At 42.4% G+C, this 25,698-nt stretch overlaps 1 protein-coding gene across 2 annotated transcripts in view; it reads left to right on the top strand.

Moving 5' to 3' along the window:
- Positions 1 to 25,698, top strand: part of rbfox1 (RNA binding fox-1 homolog 1) — a 238,237-nt gene that overhangs the window by 136,450 nt on the left and 76,089 nt on the right. For both annotated transcript variants that reach the window (XM_084036241.1, XM_084036242.1), the window contains exons 2-5: positions 1,734 to 2,015; positions 22,978 to 23,124; positions 23,240 to 23,293; positions 23,905 to 23,997. In XM_084036241.1, the coding sequence (XP_083892367.1) occupies positions 1,734 to 2,015; positions 22,978 to 23,124; positions 23,240 to 23,293; positions 23,905 to 23,997 (576 nt within the window). The remainder of the gene's footprint in view (positions 1 to 1,733; positions 2,016 to 22,977; positions 23,125 to 23,239; positions 23,294 to 23,904; positions 23,998 to 25,698) is intronic.

Genomic DNA, 25,698 nt, shown 5'->3' with positions numbered 1-25,698 from the left:
ATGCAAAATGAGGAAGCACTGCGTGCGCTGTTTGCGATCTCGCTATAACAAACGCAGCAAAAACTGCGCCACTCTTAGTAAATCTACCCCTGAGTCTGCACGGAGAGGAGAGGCTATTCATAGATGGGTCCGACACAGTGTGTGTGTGTGTGTGTGTGTGAATGAGAAGAACGGGGAGAGAGTGCTATGCGGAGATGAATGAACGGAACAATATTCATATTTCAAAAAAACGTTGAAAAAAAACAAAAACCCCAGAATCAATTTGTGGTGCTTGGTGTTGATTTTGTGGTAGAGATCATTGAATCTAGAGATTTGAACCAGATGGGGTGGGTTGAGTTGGAATCATTGTGAATACATGGTTTATTGCAGGATGTATTGTCATTGTAACAGGGGCCCATAAGTGATAGCGGTAGATTCATCCAACGGAGGCTCCCATCAATTATTGTTTTGAGTATTGGAGTGAAGCTGAGTGTTAACAAGCAGGTAGGAACAGCAATAAATCATCTGCATAAAGACTGATCCTATGATGTGTTTCTGTGTTTGGATTCCTTTTATGTAGATGATCTGATGAATAGCTGCCTCTCGGAGTTCAATGACAATGGTGAAAAAAGAGGGAGATAGTGGGCATCCTTACCTAGTCTCCCTATGCAGTGTCAAACTTACTGAGGTGAGTCCATGACAGTGGCTGAAGGTGAAGTGAATCCGCATATAGTTAATTAATTATTCCCCAAAGCCAAATCTTTCTGTAAAGTGGTTAAAATGTCCAGTTTACTCTGTTAAAGGCATATTTCTGCATCTAAGTTGTCAATGATGCTTCCTGCTTGATATAATGATGAGTAATGCATTAAATTAAATAGTTGTGTGTTCCTGGATGTACCTTTGATGAAGCCAGTTTGATCTGGATGAATTATTGATGGAGTAACTTTTTTCAATCCTGACAGCTAGTGTCTTACTGATGATTTTAATATCTACATTTAGGAGATAAATTGGTAGCGTGTTCATGCTTGCTGGTAATCTTGAATTTTGTGTGATTTTTGTTGTCATCTTAATGAGCAGTGGAGCTAGAATGGGCTAGAAGTGTTTATGGAACCCAGCAGGGAAGTCATCGGTCCTAGTGCTTTGTTTTTCAGCAGATTAAGGGAAGTGGTGAATCCAGTACATTGGTTTGTTCTTTATTAAGCTGTGGGAAATCAATGCTGTTGAGCCATGGCTTGATGTCCTCTTGATACGAGTCCTTTTCTGATGAGTACAGGTTGGTATAAAAGCTTATTAAAATTGTATTTATGTCTTAAAGTTAATCTGTGGTCTTCTCTGCTGAGTACTTAATGACGGAGTTGCCAAGTGTTGAGGCACTAGCAGATTAGTATATTAATAGATAATTATTCATATCAATACAATTCTTGATATTATTATGATTAATAATCAAATTAATAACAACAGGGCACCATCCTTTAAAATGAAAAAATATAACTGAATCATGACTCTCAATATTAAGGGGTTTATACTATAAATGAAGTAGTGTTTATAGTCTAAATGCAGCTGTTTTTTTTTTGTTTTTTTCCGTTAACCATGTGTTTCAAACTGAGACTGTTTGGTCCAGAGGAACATTTTAGACCAAGTTAGACCAGTCTAGACCAAGGTGGCGAGCCATACGAAAAGCATTCCAAAGTAGGGAGTGCATGAAGTGAGCACTGGTCCTCTCATATAAAAAGTGAATCTCTTTGTCCATACAGGGTAACCAGGACACACCGGCACCCCCGGACCCATCCATGGCCCAGGCATACCCATCAGCCCAGTTTGCCCCCCCTCCCCAGAACAGCATTCCAGCTGAGTTCACAGCCTCACACCCACATCCACACTCCCACCCACATCAGCACCCAGCAGTACCACAGGACTATCCCGGTGTCCAGACCTCCATCAGCGAGCATCCACTCAACATGTACCAGTCCTCACAGAGCCACAGTGAGCAGAGTGGGTCAGACTCCGGCAGTCAGACGATCACCGGCACAGCCACAGTAAGGCATTACGGGGGAAGCTGCTGTTTCATTGGCAGTAACGGGGTTGTATAATTGAATGTCTGTGCTGTACCATGTTTTTAATTATTAGTAATTTTAACAAATACATCCTGTCCGACAGAGAGGCTAAGTCCTACCCCTTCCTGTGGGAATTTTTCAATGCTAAAATCACATATCTAATTAAATGTGGTTGGCTATTTGTTTACGCCACAAACAAACTGCATCAGATTCTGACTGGAATGAGGAATGAGACCCACCTTTTTAGGTTTTGGAGGTTTGCTCCCCACCAGGGTTTGATTGACAGCTTTGACACCACTCCAAGCAAACACACCACATTTTGTGTGTTTGGATGGTGTGAAAGCTTCCACAGTGATGCTGATCTCCGACCACCAATATGGGGCTCCTAAAAATAAACGTCCTGGTGTCCTGTCCAGGGTGTACCCTGCCTTCGCCCAATGTCAGCTGGGATCGGCTGCAGCCCCTCCACAACCCTGAATACAGGATAAAGCGGTACACGATGGATGGATTTTTCCTTGATTTTCTCAACTAATTTATGTTAAATCTTATTCACCTTTGAAGGTATGCATTTTGGAAATATGCCCCATTCAATACCAGTACTCATCTAAGTGTATATAGTAAGTAAATATGCTGTATATATGCTATATATACTGTATATATGCTATATATGCTATACTATATATATATATATATATATATATATATATATATATATATATATATATACACACTCACCGGAGGTTGGACCCCCTTTTGCCTTCAGAACTGCCTTAATCCTTCATGGCATAGATTCAACAAGGTACTGGAAACATTCCTCAGAGAGTTTGGTCCATATTGACATGATAGCATCACGCAGTTGCTGCAGATTTGTCGGCTGCACATCCATGATGCAAATCTCCCGTTCCACCACATCCCAAAGGTGCTCTATTGGATTGAGATCTGGTGACTGTGGAGGCCATTTGAGTACAGTGAACTCATTGTCATGTTCAAGAAACCAGTCTGAGATGATTTGCGCTTTATGACATGGCGCGTTATCCTGCTGGAAGTAGCCATCAGAAGATGGGTACACTGTGGTCATAAAGGGATGGACATGGTCAGCAACAATACTCAGGTAGGCATTGACACGATGCTCAATTGGTACTAATGGGCCCAAAGTGTGCCAAGAAAATATCCCCCACACCAATGTCGCAGCAGAAATCGAGACTCATCAGACCAGGCAACGTTTTTCCAATCTTCTATTGTCCAATTTTGGTGAGCCTGTGCGAATTGTAGCCGGACCATTCTCTGTAAACCCTAGAGATGGTTGTGCGTGAAAATCCAAGTAGATCAGCAGTTTCTGAAATACCCAGACCAGCCCGTCTGGTACCAACAACCATGCCACGTTCAAAGTCACTTAAATCACCTTTCTTCCCCATTCTGATGCTCGGTTTGAACTGCAGCAGATCGTCTTGACCAGGAGTTGCTGCCATGTGATTGGCTGATTAGAAATGTGCGCTAACGAGCAGTTGGACAGGTGTACCTAATAAAGTGGCCGGTGAGTGTATATGTGTGTGTGTGACCAGCCACGGCAAAACCAGGAACAAGTCGGCCTCGGGGCATTTTGAGTTATTCACAGATTCTGATAATATTTGACGAAGTTGTGGCCATTTGAATCTATGCTTCTCTGAAAACCGTGTTTTGAAAATGATCATGGATGCGCATTTTCATGAACGTGCCACCCACCCCTTGTCTGTGATTGGTTGGAACACTGTTTATTTTGCTTTTGAGGTGTTGGTAGTACCATATGTTTTTGTGTGCGATCTCGGAGCCTAAGCTGCCTAGAGAGACGCGTTTTTTTGACGGCCTGCTTATGGGGCGGGCAGCTAGCGGATCGTGAGGTAAAAACTGATGAATGTGATCATTTATGTTTCGGCCCAGAATCGCTGATACAACCTTTAAGTCAAAAAAATGTATTTACATTTTTAATTTAATTACACACAAAAAAAACACCAAAAATAATTACTCGATCAACCTTGCTTAACAGTCTAAAAATGAGTCTGCAAAAGATTCACGCAGCATTCACACAGGTTAACAAAAGTCAAACAACTCTTTCTAACTAAAACAATGGGTTGTGTTGGCTGGGATGACGGGCTGAGGTTTGTGTTAGATAGGATGATGGGTTGAGGGTTGTGTTGGGAGGGATGATGGGGTGAGAGTTGTTTTGGGTTGGATGATGGGGAGAGGGTTGTTTTGGGTGAGATGATAGTGTGGGATGATGGGGTGAGGTTTGTTTTGGGTGGGATGATGGGGTATGGGTTGTGTTGGGTGTTATGATGGGGTGTGGGTTGTGTTGGGTGTTATGATGGGGTGTGGGTTGTTTTGGGTTGGATGACGGGATGACCAACTTACTGGGGTAGTGAAGTGTGGACTTATTCCTTAACCTTACTTAAAATAACTTTATATGTCAAAAAGTGTATTATATATTAACAACGTCCCATGGCACTTTGTAAACTCGTCAAGAATTTGAAATCTACTCTTTCACAAATTTTCCATATTTTTGTGGTGACTTTCAAACAGATATATTTTCAGGTGGATGTAAGGATCATGCCTACACCACATTTTTTTTAGGTGAGTCGTGAATACATTATGCTAAAAAACAAAGGATAGGTTAAGGAAAAAATTCATGGTTGGAAAAACATGGAAAACGTGTGTCCCTGTACACAAATCACTAGATTTAAATTCTGTCACTATTTCACAATCAATCTGCTTGAAACAAAGGAGGTTGTCCTGTGTAACGGTGCGGCTGCCTGCTACCACTGGCGCAGCTGAGCTGGACGGGACTGATGCCGGGATTCGCGGACACATTTTTATTATATTAGCACAGACGTAGCATCTCGGCGCACACACGAACATGACGTTCCAGCGCATTCAGGACGCCGCCTGCAACACAAACATAAGGCACAACATTACGGACAACTGTTGAGGAAACACGGTGCAAACATTTCCCAAGCATGGACAAAGACAGTGAAACACTCACGCTGCAGTTGCGCTGGCTTCTGGGTGCTGGAGGCGGTGAAAGGACCCGACGTGAAGTCAGGAGGAACTTTGTGCAGTGGGGGGTGTGACGTCAGAGATGTGCGGGGTTCAAGTGTGTGGGATGAGAGGGGTGTTTTTGGCGTTGTGTGTTAGGGGAATATTTAAGGGGGCTAGAAATTGGGTATAATGATGTAAGGCGGATAAATATGTGGGGGATAAGGTGTTGACTCTGTTTGGTGATGTTTAAAACCGACATGCACGTTTTTAGAAATAATTGATTTTTGATGGGAATGGGTCAGGCCATAGGTGATATAGGCTTGGCCTAAACAGGTCTATGGGAGAGAGGGGTCTGAGGTGAGCGAGCCAGTATCTAGACCATGGACAGAAGGATTCTGATTTTGAAGTCTAACTTTGAGTGTTAATTGAGAATGGTTTTGGAGTTTTTGTTTATTTGATTTCATTGATTTTCTTTTTCTCCTGACATGGCATATTGAAATTAAATAAATTCAACTGTTTTGGGCCAAACATCTGACGCACTGCCTCCAGTCTTTCCTCCGGACTACATCCTGATACAGAATTCCATTCAATTCAAATTGCTATGAATTGCATTTTTCTTGTCGTTTTTAGATGACCTTTAAAATATATTCAACTTTTTTTTTCAACCTCTTCATTCCTGTGTTGATACTGGTAGATGTAGAAGATGAAAGATGCTCCACGTCTGCTTCAATCCCCATTTGATCGCCAGGGCCCAGTATTTCAAAAGTGATCCGACTGGATTATCCTGGTCGGATTGGATTAAATCGTGATCTGATCTGAAAACTGGGTATTTCAACACAGATCCAGAGAATCCCGATCCTGAAGATCAGGATTCAGCTTTGGTAATCCAATCCTCCCTTGAATCCAGATAAAGGGCTGGATTTGGGTATTTCAAAACGTAAGGCAGAGATCTGGATCAGCTTGATACCAAAATTTCAGGATCATTTGGATCCCACCTCAGAGGTGGATTTGACTTGGATTGACAATGTCTCAGCTCCGCTTCTCCTAGATATTGTTACTCAAGATGTTCATTACACTTAATCTAAATTGTCAGTGCATTACTTGAAACAAATTGGAGTAATTTAAGAACATTTAAGATGTAGCAAAAGTGTTTGGCTATGTTTGTGTACAAACTGATTATTTTACTTAACCAAATCAGATGCTATTTTGCTTTAAATTACCACAATTATGTTTAGTGAGAGCCTTCTACATAAAGGGAGACAAATTAGGATGGAAAAAATTGTATCTAATTGTGTCACTGATCAAGCTATAATACATGAAAATAATGCAACTACAATTTCACACACTTTCCAGCACTTAATTCAAAATCCAACAACTTATCACTGCAATTGAAGCATTTCCAAGGATTTCCAGCACTCATACAGACCCTGTCCTTAATAGCTGAGTGGGTTCTGAAAGTAGAAGAAAGGGAAGGAGTATGAGTAATATCTTTGTCTTCATTTGGAATCCACAATAGTCACAGAAATTGTGTGCATGATGATAACAGCATGACACTTCTGAATGAACTGCATTATTCATACACAACACACATACACAGTGTGATGTTAGGTTTCCAAAGCACTGTAGCAGTCTGGTCTGTACACATGTAGCAGGTGTTTTTTTTACATGTAGCCTATTTTAAGTCTGCTGTGTTGCCAATGACGTAACGCTAATAAACTCACAGGTTGATGTTAGTTTAAACAGTTATGGTATAATGTACGTCAGATTAATTACCTTGTAAATCAAACCATGGACCGCAAAATTCGTAAACAAAGCTAGCTACCGCTAGCCCGCTAGCTGCTTAAAGCTGTGCACACACCGGAAGAACTGCCCGACTCGCGTCGGTAAATTCGACGCCATACGTTCCGCGCTTGCGCGAGATGTAATGTCTCCAAAACAACAGGCGGCGCTAATCTGTATTGTGGGCCAAAAAACACGAAAACCGGAAGTAGGCGGTCCTCTCTAGACCGCCTTCTTCGATTCCACTGGTTATCTGGTATGTTTACCATCGTCACTTCCGGGCTTCACTGATTCGCTAGTCAAGCTGCTAGCCTCCACCAATCAGAATGGTAAAAGAATGACCGACTCGAATGGCGGATTACACATTTGAATCGGCTGAAATGAACGCCGACGTGGGCCGATTCGAGCGACCACACCAAGTAGACTCATGTCACGGGCGCCGACTCTCTCAAAGACGCCGATTTTCGGTCCGGTGTGTGAGCCCCTTAACACGCAAGTCAATGGAGCTAGCTACCGTTAGCTACCGTTAGCACGGTCGCGGCTCAATTAGAGATTGCTACAGCCTGGTTTTAAGTACGTGACAATTCATACAGTTAGCTAGTACGGTTGGTTGGCGTTCATATGGTCCTTAAAACGCTAAACATTAGACTACGGTAAATTTACATATTTGACGTGAAAGATTTAGTAATCCGTATCCAGCCAGGTCGGGATCACGGTGATCTACCTGGCCAGTGTTTTGAAATACTCAGATAAAGTCAGCAGGATCACCTTGATCCATGACTGAGAAAAGGAGGATTTCATTATCCGGATTATTCTGATCCGGATTACAAGTTTTGAAATACTGGGCCCTGGTAAAAGGAAAAGGATGCTGAACACTGTTTCACTTTAGAGTCACATTAAATTGTGATTGAAGTTGAAATATTTCAATGTTTTTTCAAATGTAAATTCACACCACCCTCCGCACATTTTTTGCCCACTCCTGTTTTGCATTGATTTAGTATGACATTGTTCTCTGGTCTTCTATCTTTGGTCTGTTTGTTAACAACAGGTTCTCAAGATACATGTTTAGTTTTTTTTTTAATGAAAGACAGGCTTTACACGATATTGCTCCTCTAGTTTACATATGATTGTCTGTTCTGTGAGAACCTGACCTGTGTGGTATCTCCCATATGTCTGACACCACGCTAGATTCAGCCTCACATAAAAATCTGATAGCAAAAGGATGAGATGCTTTATCTCACGGTTTGTCTTATTCCTTCACTGCGACTGTAGGTGGACGTCGCCACCAACAACGGACTCTGCACAGATGGCTTCTGTATGTGTGTGTGTGTACACACTCCTTTCCATATGTGCTGTATATACCTAGGTGCTGCATGGACTTGCAGTCTGCTGGCCTTATGCTGCTTATTTTATGCTCACACCCACACAGACACACACACACATACACATGTATTTTTAGCAGCCTGGAAGTTTTCGTGAGCAAAAGACAGAAGAGGAATGCAAACCATTGTCTTTCATGTTCCTACATGGATATGGAAGCAGTCTCCATGTTCACTACATGTATTACTTAACCTAGGAACCCAATCATTAGAACCCCTCACCACCTCTGTGACTTTGCAGCCCCTATGTTGCAATCATTTTCAATCAATGCAATCAATTTTACCCAACAGCGGGATTTCGACCACAGGATCATTTGTGTTTATTTGTGTCACTCACTGGATGCATCATCCTCAATAAATCATATTACATACATAGCCTCATTGTCGCGTCTTGTCATGTTTGATTATCGGCATCTCTATATGGCACTATTCATTTCTGACTTCCACATAAATAGATTACATTACAGACATACCAACCGCTTGTGTAACACAAACGTGCACATACACAGTGTAAAGGGAAACTGTAACGTCCTCCCGTGTTTAACAGCCATCGATCTCACTCACACTGAGAGCTAAGGACAAACACAGACTGCTGCTGCTACTCTGTCTCTGTCTGCATAATTAACTCTGTCCAGTTCACACCATTTAGAACTGACCTGAGGTCTGATAATATGTTGTTTTTATTGTTAGAACCAATCCTATATTCATAAAATCAACTAAACAGCACATAGTACATTCAAATCTCGAGCTCTTTTCACATTACAATTCAGAATGAGAGAAACATATGCAAGTATACTTGTATGAATTATAGCCGAGATATTATGTAATACGGTGGCAGCAAATTAAATAGCACTTTGCACACCATTTGCACCACATCTGACTCAACAGGACCGATTCTTCAAGGCAATGGCAGATTTTCAACAGATTATTTGGGATGTAGATAAATGGTAAATGGCCTCATTTATATAGCGCTGTTATCCAAAGCGCTTTACAGTTATGACTGACATTCACCCATTCATACACACATTCACACACAAAACAAATTGTTCATTCTCTGGGGATCATTGTACTGAGTATACCTCATCACAGTCTGCCCTTTAAAATACACGAGTGAAACATCAAGGACCCAGAACAAGAGACACCACCAGTGAGGACCAGTCTAGAACCTTTCCCAGCATCCACTGGGAAGAGACCATGAATCAGTGGAGAACGATCCAACTACAGCAGGGACGGCAGGGAGAATACATTGTGACTTTTTTGTATAATTCTGGCTGTTCTTTTAATTGTGAAACAAAGGTGCTATCTAGAACCCTATAGGGTTCTTGGGCCTGGTTGCTTGCTTCCGGCTTTCCTACAGTGAAGACACTTTTCCTCTTTGCTCTCAACTCTGCCTGCGATATTTTGCTATTTTTTGCTACTATCTGCTTCTCCTCATTAAGAAAAAAAGAGCAGCAGCTCCTGGATACTTACAAATCCAGTGGGATTATATTTTCTTTTAGATAAAACAGGAATTTTTCAATATTTTTACGACTCCACGAGGAGGCCTACCAAACAAGATAAGCCTGAGCCTGTGCTACATTGCTAAAGGTAATTAGCAGAAGATGCCTCCCTTCTCTACGGAAGATTACCACAAACTTCTACAGAAGATTTTACTGTTGGAAACAAAAATGAATCGGTTAAAAGTAAATGTAGAAGTGAATGGACTATGTGGGAACAGCACCACTCTAGCACTGACTCAAAACAGTGGACTGTAGCATGCTAGAACCCAGCTAACTAGCAATAATGAAGCTATGAAGAAACAGGAGGACCCTGTACACGGTAATAAATCTACCAGCAATAATCCTCACTGGAACACACTTGGTGCAAAGCCAAAGAGAAGACCATCTCCCTGCGACAAGGAAGAACGGATAACTGGCAGGACCCAGTGCCCCGATATCTGTGATCTGACCAGCTGGCCTGCCTTACCACCTCCATCCAGGCACAGCGCTTCCTCAACCCCACTGCCTTGTAGGACACAGCAGCAGATAGCTGGGAAGAGGAGAGCTACCAAGAAACCTCCCCAGCAAACAACTGTTCAACTAAAGAACAGGTTTGCTCCACTGCTGCAGGACCATGGATCCCCCTCTGATTGCCTGGATAACCCCCCACCACCACGCAGCAGGGTAAGACCTGCTAACTTAAAGCCACAGAGAAAGCAAACGACAGGGCCTGGAAATCTGATTGTGGGTGACTTGTCTGTAAAAGATATGAAAAGCAGTAATAACACCAAAGTACTATGCTTTCCGAAGGATACGGTGTCTGACTTTGAAAAAATAATCCTGGAAATTGTGGCTGCATACCCAACTGTGACAAATATCATTCTGCACATTGGTTTTAATGACATTGAAAAACAACAATCAAGAGAGTTGAGAGAGGACTTCAATAAACTCTTTGAAACAGTCAGCTCAGTGAATGCTAAGGTTTTTATCAGTGGTCCTCTGCCCCCGACTGGGAGAGGAGCTGAGAGATTCAGTAGACTGTTTTGGCTCAACAAATGGCTCTCAACTGCATCTCTTGCTCGCTCAATGCATTTTATTTACATTTTCAGCTTTTTCTGGGACCGCAGGCATCTTTTTAAACAAACAGACTTTGCCTAAATAAACTGGGAGCAAAGCTATTCATTACCAACACGTCTTACTACCTGCGTCATCCATCTGTCAACACTGCCAAGGACAAGAGACAAGAGGAACCAACAAAGAAGGAAGACAAAACACAGATTATCAGAAACGTCGAAGGAGGACTGAATGTGGATCCCCCCCAAGTCCCCATCCAGGTCTCCATCATTCTCCCTCCCTTCAATAAACCTTTCTCCCCCCTCCTCCCCCTTGGGAGATTCCGAGAGCCAACCCCCCGCCCTACTCAACGATCTCCCCCTCAGCGTCACTCCCCCCTCTTACCTCCTACCCCCGCTCCACGCCCTCAACGTCCACCTCCAGCGGTTCATCCCAGCTGTGATGCTGCTCACTCCCCCCAATCAATTTTGGACATAAGACCTATTTTCCAACTCAGCTGGTGTGTTTGAGACGTCTGGAGACATTTTCAAGAAATTTCATTCAGTTCTTCTAGTTGCCAAGTTCGCTTGTGCTATGGCTAGCGCAAGTCAATTGTTCTACTTAGCATGGCATTAAAAACACTCATACCGACTCCACAGTGCACCCGAGGCAAATCAATTGTAACGGCAGACTATCGATGTACATATCTGTGTTGATAGAATGTTTGAAATAAAACCAACCTTGCATTTTTAAGGATTTATGTCTCAGCAGCAGCGTGTCATACTTATATGACAGCCTAGTAGGCTATGGCAGCGGCGGACTGATATCACCTAGCACTTATAAGTTACCGGTTCTATAATAGTTTGTTTACCTGCTGTCATTGCTACAGACGCAGAGTAGCCTGCAGTGCTAGTTTCTTCAATCTCACAGAAATGGCCACTTTTGGAGAATATACTGAAACTTTTGAAGACTCTGATGAGGAGTTTTTTTCCACCCAAACCCAACCGTACCTGTACGAGCCTGAATATACAGAGGATGAATTGCGCGAGAGGGATGCTCAAAGGGCAGAACGTGAACAAGCGTCTGTGGAGACCAGGAGGGAATCCCCCGCAACGCGTCCGAGTGTTTACGGTTCCCCGGACGGAGCAGAGGTTCGGGTTTGCGGTGCGTAATTGTGGGTTCGCAGGGCCGTGTGCTGCCAGGTGTTTGAGTGAGCTCCGAGGGCTTTTCAGACAGTCTTGGGGGCTTAAGGGCCGACAAATCGGCGGTGTTCAGGTGTGTATTTACCGGATGGATTCCGAGCAGCGCGTCTTAGAGTTTTGAGTCCGACGGAGCAAAGTAAAATTCCGCTGCTGCTGAGAAACTAGTCCCTCAAAAAATGGATGATTCATGCGATGCGAGGTTAGTTTTGTTTCAAATATTATTCTATCAACACAGATATGTACATCGACAGTCTAGTGTTTTAATTGATTTGCCTCGGGTGCACTGTGGAGTGGGCAAGACTGTTTTTAATGCCATGCTAACTAGAACCATTGACTTGCGCTAGCAATAGCACAAGTGAACTCGGCAACTAGAAGAACTGAATGAAATGTCTTGAAAACGTCTCCAGACGTCTCAAACACACCGGCTGAGTTGGAAAATAGGTCTTATTTCCAAAATTCTGAACTATCCCTTTAAAGTCCCAGTCAGCAGTTTTTTTGATCATATTCATGAAGTCGACACTATGCTCCCAAAGAACAACATAAATCATCCGGTTTTAGAAAAAAAAGCACGCCTCTACGTGCACGTAGAGCCTGTTGTTTGTTTTGTGCCCGGATCATCCTGTCCAATCAGCATGCAGGGCTGTGTTCATGCACACACAGAGCCCCTCCCCCCTCGGGTCGTTCCACCATCACAGGGGGGAGGCGGAGGGAAGTAGCAGCAAGCTTCCAATTCCTCGGTTAAAAACAGAAACGAGGAGGTCCAAAACAACCAAGGAAAAGAAAACACCGGTGGAAAATAAGGATAAAAAGAAAGATGTGACGATGCCCGTGATAAAACCAGAGTCAACATCGGACCCGCGTTTCAAAGGTGGCCTGATCTAAGGGATTTCAAAGGGCACAGAGTCAAGGGGAAGGAGCTCGGTGGTCGTGGGGGAGGAGCTTGAGAGTTGTAAACATTCAAAATCTGACAAAGTGCCCTTGATCCGCCGCAATTGCAGTCAATGATTTTTTTTACCACTTCTAAACTTGATTTTATGTTTTTAACTGAAACATGGCTAGGACAAAATAACAGTGTAAGCATTCCCCCCAACTATATTTTTATTGATGTATGTACACTCACCGGCCACTTTATTAGGTACACCTGTCCAACTGCTCGTTGGAGCAAATTTTTGTGCTTGTTGCACGCAAATTTCTAATCAGCCAATCACATGGCAACAACTCAATGCATTTAGGCATGTAGACATGGTCAAGACGATCTGCTGCAGTTCAAACCGAGCATCAGAATGGGGAAGAAAGGTGATTTAAGTGCCAACAGGCTGGTCTGAGTATTTCAGAAACATCTGATCTACTGGGATTTTCACGCACAACCATCTCTAAGGTTTACAGAGAATGGTCTGAAAAAGAGAAAATATCCAGTGAGCAGCAGTTCTGTGGGCGCAAATGCCTTGTTGATGCCAGAGGTCAGAGGAGAATGGCCAGACTGATTCGAGCTGATAGAAAGGAAACAGCAACTCAAATAACCACTCGTTACAACCAAGGTATGCAGAAGAGCATCTCTGAACGCACAACACATCGAACCTTGAGGCGGATGGGCTACAGCAGCAGAAGACCACACCGGGTGCCACTCCTGTCAGCTAAGAACAGGAAACTGAGGCTACAATTCGCACAGGCTCACCAAAATTGGACAAGAGAAGATTGGAAAAACGTTGCCTGGTCTGATGAGTCTCGATTTCTGCTGCGACATTCGGATGATAGGGTCAGAATTTGGCGTCAACAACATGAAAGCATGGATCCATCCTGCCTTGTTATCAACGGTTCAGGCTGGTGGTGGTGGTGTAATGGTGTGTGGGATATTTTCTTGGCACACTTTGGGCCCATTAGTACCATTTGAGCATCGTGTCAACGCCACAGCCTGTTGTTGCTGTATTGTTGCTGACCAGTCCATCCCTTTATGACCACAGTGTACCCATCTTCTGATGGCTACTTGCAGCAGGATAACGCGCCATGTCATAAAGCGCAAATCATCTCAGACTGGTTTCTTGAACATGACAATGAGTTCACTGCACTCAAATGGCCTCCACAGTCACCAGATCTCAATCCAATAGAGCACCTTTGGGATGTGGTGGAACAGGAGATTTGCATCATGGATGTGCAGCCGACAAATCTGCAGCAACTGCGTGATGCTATCATGTCAATATGGACCAAACTCTCTGAGGAATGTTTACAGTACCTTGTTGAATCTATGCCACGAAGGATTAAGGCAGTTCTGAAGGCAAAAGGGGGTCCAACCCGGTACTAGCAAGGTGTACCTAATAAAGTGGCCGGTGAGTGTAGATCTAGGAGAAGAGTTGGTGGGGTTGCTGCTATATTTATTAAAAATATATTTCAGGGGAAACAGATGTCACTTGGTGTTTTTCCATCATTCAAATACCTTTGTGCTGTGTTGAAATGTTCTCCCAGAGTATTACTATTCTAAACACATTTGACCTTTCTCAATCTGTGAAAGAGGCTACTCATTGTAAGGGACACACCCTGGACCTGATCACCACAAAAGGTCTCAATGTTTCTGATGTTTTTGTGACTGATCCTTCATTGTCTGATCACTTCTGTGTTTTCTTTAATATTTCTTTCATTCCTGACACACAAACAGAATGAAATAAGGTCAAAAAGTGGTACATCAATGAACATGCCAATGTACTCTTTAAAAACGCCATCTCCTCGTTACCACCTCTAAACCCATGTCATGCTGATGATCTTGTAAACATCTTTAATTAAAAAATTCTGAATGTCATAGATGTCATTGCACCTGCTACGGTTAAAATGATTTCTGGTAAGCAAAATGAACCCTGGAGAAAAGCTGCTGTTGTAACAGCCCAGCGAAGAGAGTGCAGGAAGGCTGAACGAATTTTAGTCTTAGTCTAGACAATTTAGTCTTAAAAAGTGCGAGAGAAACATTCTTCTCCAATATCATAAACAACAACACTAATAAGGCGAAAACCCTATTTGCAACTGTTGACAGACTGACCAACCCCCCAACACAAATTACAGCTAAACTCCATTCCACGCAGAAATGCAATGAGTTTGCATTCTTTTATACTGATAAAATTGAAGGCATCAGACGCGCCATCAATATCGGATGTTGGATCACCACCCTGTTAAGGCAAAAGTAACACAGCAATGATGGCAAGCTTTAATTCCACAGACTCTAAAACTCTAGTGGAAATGGTGACAAATCTAAAATCATCCACCTGCTGCCTTGATGCTTTACCTACCAACTTTTTTAAGAATGTCTTTGACTGCCTATCAATAGACGTATTGCAAATAGTTAATACCTCTATTCAATCAGGCAATTTCCCAAAGGACTTCAAAACTGCAGTCATTAAACTTAGACTTAGACTTATCTTTATTGATCCCTTTGGGATGACTCCCGTAAGGAAATTGTATTTCCAGCAGCTTACAGAAAAACTTAGCCAAATAAAAATAGAAAGTAAACAATAAACAGTAAAACAATAAAACTCTAGCTAAATATAGAAGGAAAACAGTAGACAGTAAATAATAAACTCTCAGCTAAATATATACAAATATATATAATGTAGAGAAAATGTATAGAGGATAAATATACATAAATAGAGATAAAATAGAAATAGAATGTGTACATTTTTACATTTTTAAATGTACAGTGAGTGGCTACCACTCCTCCTTCCCTTCTGTCCTCTATACCCTATTTCCTCCTCCCCCCTAGTGAGGAGTTGTAGAGTATGATGGCACGAGGAACAAAGGAGTCTCTTTGAGACTACTGGTCCTACACAAGCCTGTTCAGCCTTCCACTATACAGGCTCCTCTGGTTGCTGATGACGGTGTGCAGGGGGTGGCTGGCATTGTCAATAATGTCCAGCAGTTTGTCCAGTGTCCTCCTCTCTGCCACGTCACCAATGAGTCCAGTTTCATGCCGACCACAGAGCCGGCCCACCTGATCAGTTTATCCAATCTGGAGGTGTCCTTCTTGGTTATGCTGCCTCCCCAGCACACCACAGTGTAAAAGAGGACACTGGTGACCACAGACTTGTAAAACATCCACAGCAGTTTGCTGCAGATGTTAAAAGACCTCAATCTCCTCAGGAAGTACAACCTGCTCTGTGTCTTCCTGTACAGTTGGCTGGTGTGTGTTGTCCAGTCCAGTTTATTATCCATCCACAGCCCAAGGTATTTGTATGATGCCACAGCCTCCACCTCAGCTCCCTCTAGCAGGACTGGTCGCGGTCTTGGTCTGGACCTCCCATCTAGGCTCCTTTAAAAAAGCGGAGCCTAGATGCCTCTTTTATCAAAAACTACAGAACAATTTCAAATCTACCCTTCATAAGTAAAATAATTGAGAAAGTTGTCCTCCAAAAACGAAATCACTTCCTGGCCTCAACGGGCTGCCACAACAACTTCCAGTCAGGATTTCAACCTTTTCATAGCACCTAAATGGCCCTTATTAAAGTTGCAAATGACATCCGTCTTAACACAGAATCTGGCAAAACTTCAATATTAATGCTATTAGACCTCAGTGCTGCATTTGACACTGTCGACCACTCAATACTTTTGGACAGGTTGGAAAACTGGGTGGGGCTCTCAGGCACAGTCTTTCCATTGGCGACTTTGTATCAGAACCAACCAATGTAACGTGTGGAGTCCCCCAAGGTTCAATCTTGGGGCCGACTTTATTCAACATCTACATGCTCCTCCTCAGACAAATCATGCAAAATAATAACATTGACCACCATTGCTATGCCGATGACACCCAAATCTATGTAGTGCTATCACCAAACGACTATCGCCCCAGCAACTGTAAAGAGAGAGGTGCACTCAGGGTGGGTGAGAGGAGAGGTAAATGGATCAAACAAAATTGAACTTCACAAGGAGACAGTTGTTCAAGTTGCATTCAAAACAAAATATGAACTGCAGCAGATGGAACCCAAGATACTGGTCTGCTCCAGATATCTGCCTAAAAGTCTGTTAAGGCAGTTTCTTCTCGCCACTGTTGCACTGTAAGGTTTGCTCCTGGTGATGTTGGGACTTCATTGACTTTGAAAATCATGAGCGTGTTCTCATCCTTTATTAAGACACTATACATGTAACCTGTGGAAAGTGATACCCCGTCCCTGACATGACCAAAATTGACACTAGAGAGCAACCTAGAGCGTCATAGTGTGAAGTGTAGGGTTACTGACCAAGTGTCGGTATTTGACACATTAGTGTGAGAATATGTTAATCCAGATGTGATTGGTGGCGATAAGAAATACATGTATGATCTTCTGGTTGCAGCACACGGTACAACCGATTCAGTCAGTAATTTTTAGAAGTTCAACAAAAACCGGTGAGAGCAGATTTATCACAAAACTGTTCAGTTCCAGAAAACAGAGCAGTGTCTCTTGAGGCTTTAAGCAGGCCCAGAATCCACAGCTAAAGTGGAAAACAGGTGAGTTCAATGGAAAGTATCAGTATCCTAAAGGGGCAGATAGATAACATTGATGGGGAGGAAGAGATTCGGAAACCAGCAGGGAGCAGGCAGTAGCGAAGTCGAGGCCAGGCTGGAAATCCAAAAACCAACAGAGGATATGAAGATGTACTCAGCAACAACAAAGACGCAGAAGCAGATTTTGTGATGGGATTAGGGTTAGAATGCTGACGTGAAGTACCGGAGTTAAGGTCAGAGACAGGCAGGATCAGCAACAGTGTGGGAAAGAGTGCTGGAGAGTCTTGCAAGGAAGGCACGAGGAACATTCTGTGAGTGAGTGTGTGTGAAACAGGTTCTTTATACTGGTTGGATCAGTGATTTCTCAAAGCTGGGAACACACATCGCTTTAAAGGACCAGACAAGTGTTACTACTAACACGTTAATTAAGATTAATTAATTTTTAATCGCACTTATTTTTGCACCGCGGAATGTTTCTCACTGGATGAGTTTCAGGCGGACCGATTATACTGGAGCACCAACTAGCGTTCATGACTTCAGACAACAACAAACCACAGCGAACATGAACGAAGAAGAAGCTGATGAGACCGCTTTGGTTGGCCCCGTGGATGGGAAATTTTGTTATAAAAAACGAACGGATGGAAGCGTCGATAAGAGCATGGTTGTGTACAAGCTATGCAACAAGGAATTTGCATATCACCGCAGCACATCGAGCCTCAAGTATCACCTCAATGCAAAACATATAGCAGCTAGCGTGGACGCTAGCCTGGTAGCTAGCGTGAACGTTAGCCCAACTCCAAGAACAAGGACCCACACCCAACCCACACTCCACCAGATGCTATTGCTACACTTAATGGCAAAAATTGCACTGGTCTGTTGGACTTGGTTGAACAAAAATAAACAATACTTTGTTGCTTAAGATTATGTATTCAGTCATTATTCAATGGTATACTAAAAATCCATGTGAAAAAAATTACTTCTCACTGTTCTCAGGTCAAATTTATATGCGATTAAAATGTGATTAATTTTGATTAATTAATTACAAAGCCTCTAATTAATTCAAAAAAAATTTTAATCGAGTCCCGGCCCTAGTTACTACATGTCATCGTCCATCAACATCAGCCACCTAGCTTACAAAAACCTCTACTGTTTACCAAAGTTGCTTTATGCTTTATTCCTGAAAATGTTTGTGACGGTTCATTCAAACTCAACTCATCATTAAAATCCTCCTTCTAGCTCAAATTCAGTTAGAAGTTCAGTTCTTGTACGGAACTATTTTCCCAGGTGTGATAACATTTGGTTCAACGGCTTTCTTGGTTCTGTTGTGATTGACAGCTCAGAGCGCGGAGCCAAAGTATAAAGGAGGTCAACGATTGGCTGAAAGTTACAACTCGGGCTTGTGTGAGTTTCAGGCTTGTACTGATATGACTCCTTCACCAGCCACCTTGCAGCCTGCTCTCCTGCATGGTAAAATACACTTACCACGTAGGGAAGAGGTCTGGGTAGTGATGGGCCAGTAAACACAGGAAACTGATGTTGGTGTCCCGTTAGAACCAAGTGGTTCTGTTTCCTTTTTGCTTTGTTTCAATGTCATTGTAATTGTAAGCCAAACCCTGATGTCTGTAACTAAACCTAACCAAGTAGTTTGATTATTAACCACATCTTTCAAACTGTTTGAAACTGAGAATGTTTGATCCAGAAAAATATAATCTGGAAACGTAATAGATATTTTTGTTGTAAGTGGATGTCATTTTGTAGGCGACAGTCGCACATTTGCTATTGTGTGAGTAACATAAACATCTGATCCTAACATGATACAACATGATACAATCTCCTATTTCCTCCCAGCTCTGTCTTGGAAGCTGCTCCTCAGGTCATTAAACATGTGTAGGGACTTCACCATTGAGACTACAATGCGGCCTACACAGAGACCAAAAGCCTTCACATGCGGTCAGAACAAAGGGACAAAGGGGATAAAGAACTACAACCGCCATTTTGATTTCACTTCTCACCGAGGTGCGAAGTGCAACGTCACACAACTGGTGCCCTATTGGCTGACAACCACAGGTACCCCAGGGGGTCCCCAGGAGCAGCCGTGAGGTCTAAAACCTGGCGCCACCTTAAGAACTTTCTCTTCCATTGCAACACGTCGTTGCAACAGGAGGTGAGCTCCTCCACCGCAGCACACCGCTGCAACAGGAGACGAACTTTTAACGTCTGCAGCGTTTTCCTTTGTCTTAGGCCACAGTCTTTTCCCAAACTCGCTGGACGAGCAACAGACTGTTTTTCCCCTTTTCCGCGACACGCCTTTTTATTCTTATTTTCTTTTTTTGGATCCTGAGATCGCCGCAACCGCCCGATTCTTTGTTTGCCTGCAGAAGAGGAACGAACGGTTCCTTTATTTCAGCGACCAGCAGGAAGGATAACCTCTGCGCCCCGCTCCTGTCTGAAAACAGCTGACTAAATCGCCAAGCCGTGCGATTCTATTGTTGCCTGCGAAAGGAAGGAACACAAACTGTTTTCTTCATTCGAGTTGATCAACGGGAAGGATAACTGCTACGCCCCGCTCTCGTCCGGACTCAACCGACCTGTCGCATCCCCCGCTGCCGCCGAGGACTCGCGAACCACAGCCCGCCGCCGCCGCCGTACTTTTGCGCATCGACAAAGTAAGAGGCTAGCTGTCTGGGCAGAGACATAAGTTTGATAGTGTAGAATATGCTTGTAATTCTTGTTAACGTGTTTTAGGTTTTGATCACGGACCGCCGAGTCCGTTGCTTTCTGTGTTGTTGTATTTGAATGCTGATTATGTACCCACGCCGCTGGGTTTCATTTCGGTATCAGTGTGTGTCCAACCTCGGACACATTCACAAGCTCAGTAAGTGATCTACCATCAGTTAAAGGATCGGGGTCCCGCCGAACGAACGCCAGTTCATTCACGAGCTCCCGTGTGATGGTAATAGCTTACTGATCCTTTGTGTATCACGCGCGCATTCTCTCTCTCTTTGTTCCGGCTAGCACACATGTGCTTAGCTTTGTGTGTTAGGGAGTTAGGTAATAAGGCTTTGTTAATTGCAGTGTTATTGATTGTGATCATTATTACTGATTTTAATCAATCTTATTATATTATAACTAGCGGTCTCTTGTGCTTGTTGTGTATATGTCACTGGATAACAGCAGGTTGTGAAGGCTAGTGCTCGAATTTCACACCTTTTTAATTGTTCGATTGTTTTTATACTTCTATGCCAATGATCACAGTGATTGGCATGTGAGTATAAAACCTTTATATTGAGACTGAATACAGTTTTAGGTTATCTTTTCCCTGATCCCAGGGTGGTGTCCCGTATATTCATGATTATATCATAATAATATATTAAATATAATTATTAATATCGATTATCATATTTACATTAATAATTAGCTGTTGATAACCAAATCTGCTCCTGCTACTACCCCAACATACAGTGGCGGTCCTTCCTACAGGCGACATAGGCGGTTGCCTAGGAGGGCGCCATCTAGTGAGGGGCGCCAAAAATGCGGCGAGAAAAAAAAATACTGTATATATATATTTTATAAATATATTTATTTTTCAACGGTTTTGCCATCCCTCTATCTACATCAATACTTTGACATAAGAAATAATTTAAACTTCACGGTCACACCATGTTAGCGCGCACACAGTGTGCGCATCAGTGGGCGCTGATGGAGTCACTGATCGGTCGGTCGGCTGTGTGTCCAGGGCTTACAGACTGTACGAAAAATGAAACGGCAAAAGCCATCTGGGGCGCACTTTCGTAAGCGCCGAAAAGAAGAGCAGGAGAAACGTGCGAAGGAGAAAGGTATGTCATTTTGATGAGACACTTTTTAAATTCACAGAGCATTCGTGATATAATCATGCTAGCTAGCTAGTAGCATAATGTCATCTTACTAGTAAGCTAACAGTAAGTAGCAATGAAGGTGTGTGACGCTGCTTCGTTTGGCTCGGTTTGGTCGTTATTAACATGCAGTCGGCCGCTAAGTTGTCATAATAAGACTGTCATAAGACTGGTTCAGACTGCTGGCCCGAGTTGGCCTTGACTGGCTGGCTATTATTCAAGAAAAACACTGTACAAGTTGACACTAGCTACAGTATATAGCACTTTGCATCTCATTGTGTTTTGTGAAATTAAAAAGGAAAAGTCTATTATTACTGTCCATATAGGAAAATTAGATATGATTCAGTTTTGGATTAGTTTTAACTTTACTGTCCAGTTCAAATACCGTGAAATACAGTTTTACATCTAACCAGAGTGCAAACTAGTAAAGTACTGAGTGAGTCAGTGCCTCATATGCAGATGAGGATATCAACATGTGGACTTTATAGACAGAGGTGCAAAAGATGAGCACATGTTATATACTGATGAACGGAGATAAGTATACTGATGGAATATTGTATCAAAAAAGTTGAGCATAATAATAATAAATTATATAATCAGGTAGAGTTATGTTTATACAGAGAGGTATGCACATAGAGCTGTGAGCATATGGGACTAAATTAATTTATATAAAATTAATGTCAAAATTAAAATGCTTAGCAACTTTAAATAATAATATCACTTGAAAAATGGAAATGATTTACTCCATGTTGATAATACACTTGTTTATTTATTTATTTTTATATCATTTTAGATTCACTATTAAAATATCTAGGACCACCAGCAGCTGAACCATCAGACCAGGAACAACCATCCACCTCAGCTGCTCCGGTTTCCTCAGGTGAGTTTAATGTGTCAGTGAATGTTTGTGATGATAAAAATGTATTGACTTATGTGAAAATGACAATATGTTGTGCAATGTCTGATGTCTCATCCAGTCAATGTATTTGCTCTTGTGTGTTCTCTCTATGTTTATGGACCCAAGAACCACCAGAGGAGACACTACAAGAGCATGCTGCTCCTCCTGCCAGCCTCACCCTGCCTCTTACCACTGAGCGTGTGAAGTGTGATATAAGTGTGAAGTAGAATATATTATTCTATTATTCTATTCACTTGGGGTGAATTTGAACCATATTTGTTTATTTTGTATATTATATTTTGATCAATAGGTGAATCACATTTTACATTATCTAATTTGCACAGAATGTTGTATTGTTAGTTACATTTTTTGTTTTGAATCTTTAGTGTGCACTTTTTGCTCTTAGATGTTGCACTACTGTTAAAAAAATGTTTAAAAGTTTATTTTTTGTGTATTTATTATTGAACAGTTGTATTCATTTGCACATATTTTTATATTGTTTGGATAATCATTGTTTAAATAAATGTGCAATCCCTTGAACATGAGGTCTTTTTTCGTGGGGATGGGGCACTATCAGTAAAGCTCGCCTAGGGCACCAAATGGTCTAGGACCGCCCCTGCCAACATATGTGACAAAATACAGGAAAATGTGATCACGGACAGCAGATGTCAATCTACACAATAGGACACATTCCTACTGACAGGAAGTTAAAGACAAAACAGAATTCCTTGTTGCTGAAATGCATACACTTGTCAAAAAAACTTGATAGTTTGTATTCCGTATGTCTCAGTGTCTTTTCCTCTGTGTCTCCAGCAGACAGACGATGCCGCCCAGACGGACAGTCAGCCACCAACACAGACTGTAGCTGAAAGCACAGACAGCAAGGCCCAACCCAAGAGACTCCACGTCTCCAACATCCCCTTCAGGTTCAGAGACCCAGACCTCAGGCAAATGTTTGGCGTAAGTACAACACCCAGGACTATGTTTTACTCAACATTTGAATAAAAATGAATTTTCTGTTGAATTGATGACAAGAATAAAAATAATTAATTTCATCTTCTGTTTGTCTTTACAGCAATTTGGCAAAATCTTGGATGTGGAAATTATCTTCAACGAGCGAGGTTCTAAGGTACATGGTGTTTCTGTTGGATTGATTTCTGTTTGACTGTTCTGGTCCAGAATCAATCACCACACAGCTTTAAATTAAAATTGTCAATGGAATATATATTCATGCTTCAGCCTCTGGTGATTACATTTTCACATAACTGTACAGCCGTTATCACTATGTATATTTTCAGTAAAACCAAAGTGAATGTGGTACACTTGATGTAGACCAGCTCTTGAGGAAACCAACAAGCCTGTTTACATCGGAGCTGTGATGTTGATAAATAGACTGAAATCTAAATGGTCGTCAAAAATCTAAAATTGATTTGGGAACAAGATGAAATTTGCAGAAGTGATAACATTTCTGTATTTGATGTTCTTCACCATGTAACCAGGAAACGCAGCCTGATGCCAGTTTGCATACATGGACATGAATTTGCCATTTTTTGTGTCCCCTAACAGTCAAACTAATGTATTTCAATTGGAAATTCAGGTTCAGTTCATTAACCACGTGTTGCAAACTGAGAGTGTTTGGTTAACGTGACAGAGAGTGTAGTTTAGTTGTATGGGAACAGAGACGGGGTTGAATTGTTGATCTGTGAACAATAATGTGGACGTTTTTCTTGCCTCTTTCAGGGTTTTGGGTTCGTAACGTTCGAGTATAGCGTGGACGCTGACAGGGCCAGAGAGAAGCTCCACGGCACTGTGGTAGAAGGCCGTAAAATAGAGGTGCATGTTCTCGAATACCCATCACTCTCCCTGTCCTCCTTTTCCTCTGTGTGTGTGTGTGCGTGTGTGTGCGTGTGTATGAGCCTTTATCCAATTTCTTTATCTTTCTCATGACATCAAACTGTCAAGTCATCCTAGACTCATTAATTCCCTTTCCTTGTGCACTTTCATTAACCCAAACACAAATATATGTCACCACCCTACAACACAATTGTATGTGAATTTTGTTTGTTTGTTTGTTTGTTTGTTTGTTTCATTTCTTTTCCTTTTTCCTGTTTGACTTGATTTTGTAATGGCAAGGCAGTTGGCATTAGCAAAGGTTTAAAAGTGACACTACCCAGCATTATACAGACACATCGATGTGTTTAAGAAAGTCCAAAGATTGTTTGGAGTTTGGCCATGAATGTTAAAGTCCCAGTCGGCAAGTCCGGCGGATCGAGGGCACTCTGTCAGATTTTGAATGTTTACAACTCTCACGCTCCTCCCCCCGAATCCGTGCCCTTTGAAATCCCTTAGATCAATCCACCTCTGAAACGCTGGTCCGATGTTGACTTTGGTTTTATCATGGGCACCGTTGCATATTTCTTATTTTCCTTATTTTCCACCGGTGTTTTCTTTTCCTTGGTTGTTTTGGACTTCCTCGTTTCGGTTTTTAACCGAGGAATTGGAAGCTTGCTGCTACTTCCCTCCGCCTCCCCCCTGTGATAGTGGTACGACCCGAGGGGGGAGGGGCTCTGTGTGTGCACAAACACAGCCCTGCGTGCTGATTGGACAGGATGATCCGGGCGCTGTCGGATTTTTGCAAAACAAACAACAGGCCCTACGTGCACGTAGAGGTGTGCTTTTTTTTCTAAAACCGGATGATTTATTTTGTTCTATCGGAGCATAGTGTCAGCTTCAGTGAATATGATAAAAAAAATTTGCCGACTGGGACTTTAAGAAAAATGTTTAATGAATAATGATCTTTTCTCCCCCTAAAATGTACTTTAATCTTACTCATTGAGGAAGTCACTAGGATAATATAGACATCTGAAGATGAAAGGCAAGGTTCCAAACTAACCTGATTCATAGTTAACTGCTATCTCAATGTGTTTTGTCCACTGAGATGAAGAACCAACACCACCTGCATTGAAGCATAACTCCATTTATGACACCTACAGATATAATATCATCCATCTATATGGTTGTACCTGATAATGGCTATAATGCCCAGGCACCATAGCAAGTTCACTTCCTCCAGCTCTTCCTAAGGGAACCAGAAATGAAAATCCCTCCAGCTTGGTCTTGGTCTTCCCTGGGTTCTCCACCAGAGTTCCTTCCAAAGAAATAAAATAGTAAGAAGGGACATTCTTATTCAAAACCGCATAGCAGGATGTTCAGAACGGCAGACATTTTATGTTAATTGTTGCCATTTTGTCGCTGTTGGAACCTGATCCTGACTGCACCGATGCTGTGGTCTTGTTTGACTCCTGACTATTGACTGACCATTTAGCAGTCTGCGTCGGAATCCTGGGAGGAGTTGAGTTAGTAACAATACAGATTTTAATCAATTTCTTTCATCAATAGTCAGCCTCTTTAATACTAGCAGTCAGAGTCAAACAAGACCACAGCGTCGGTGCACGTCCATGATCCAGGGAGACCTGCAAGACGAGAAAACACAGGGACAGGGACAGGAAAATACACAGTCTAGGCCTATAGCAG

The sequence above is a fragment of the Eutrigla gurnardus genome (assembly GCF_963514095.1).
Source record: "Eutrigla gurnardus genome assembly, chromosome: 20".
Lineage (NCBI taxonomy): Eukaryota > Metazoa > Chordata > Actinopteri > Perciformes > Triglidae > Eutrigla > Eutrigla gurnardus.
The sequence above is the reverse complement of the archived record's forward strand: the minus strand, read 5'-3'. Positions and strand labels throughout refer to the sequence as shown.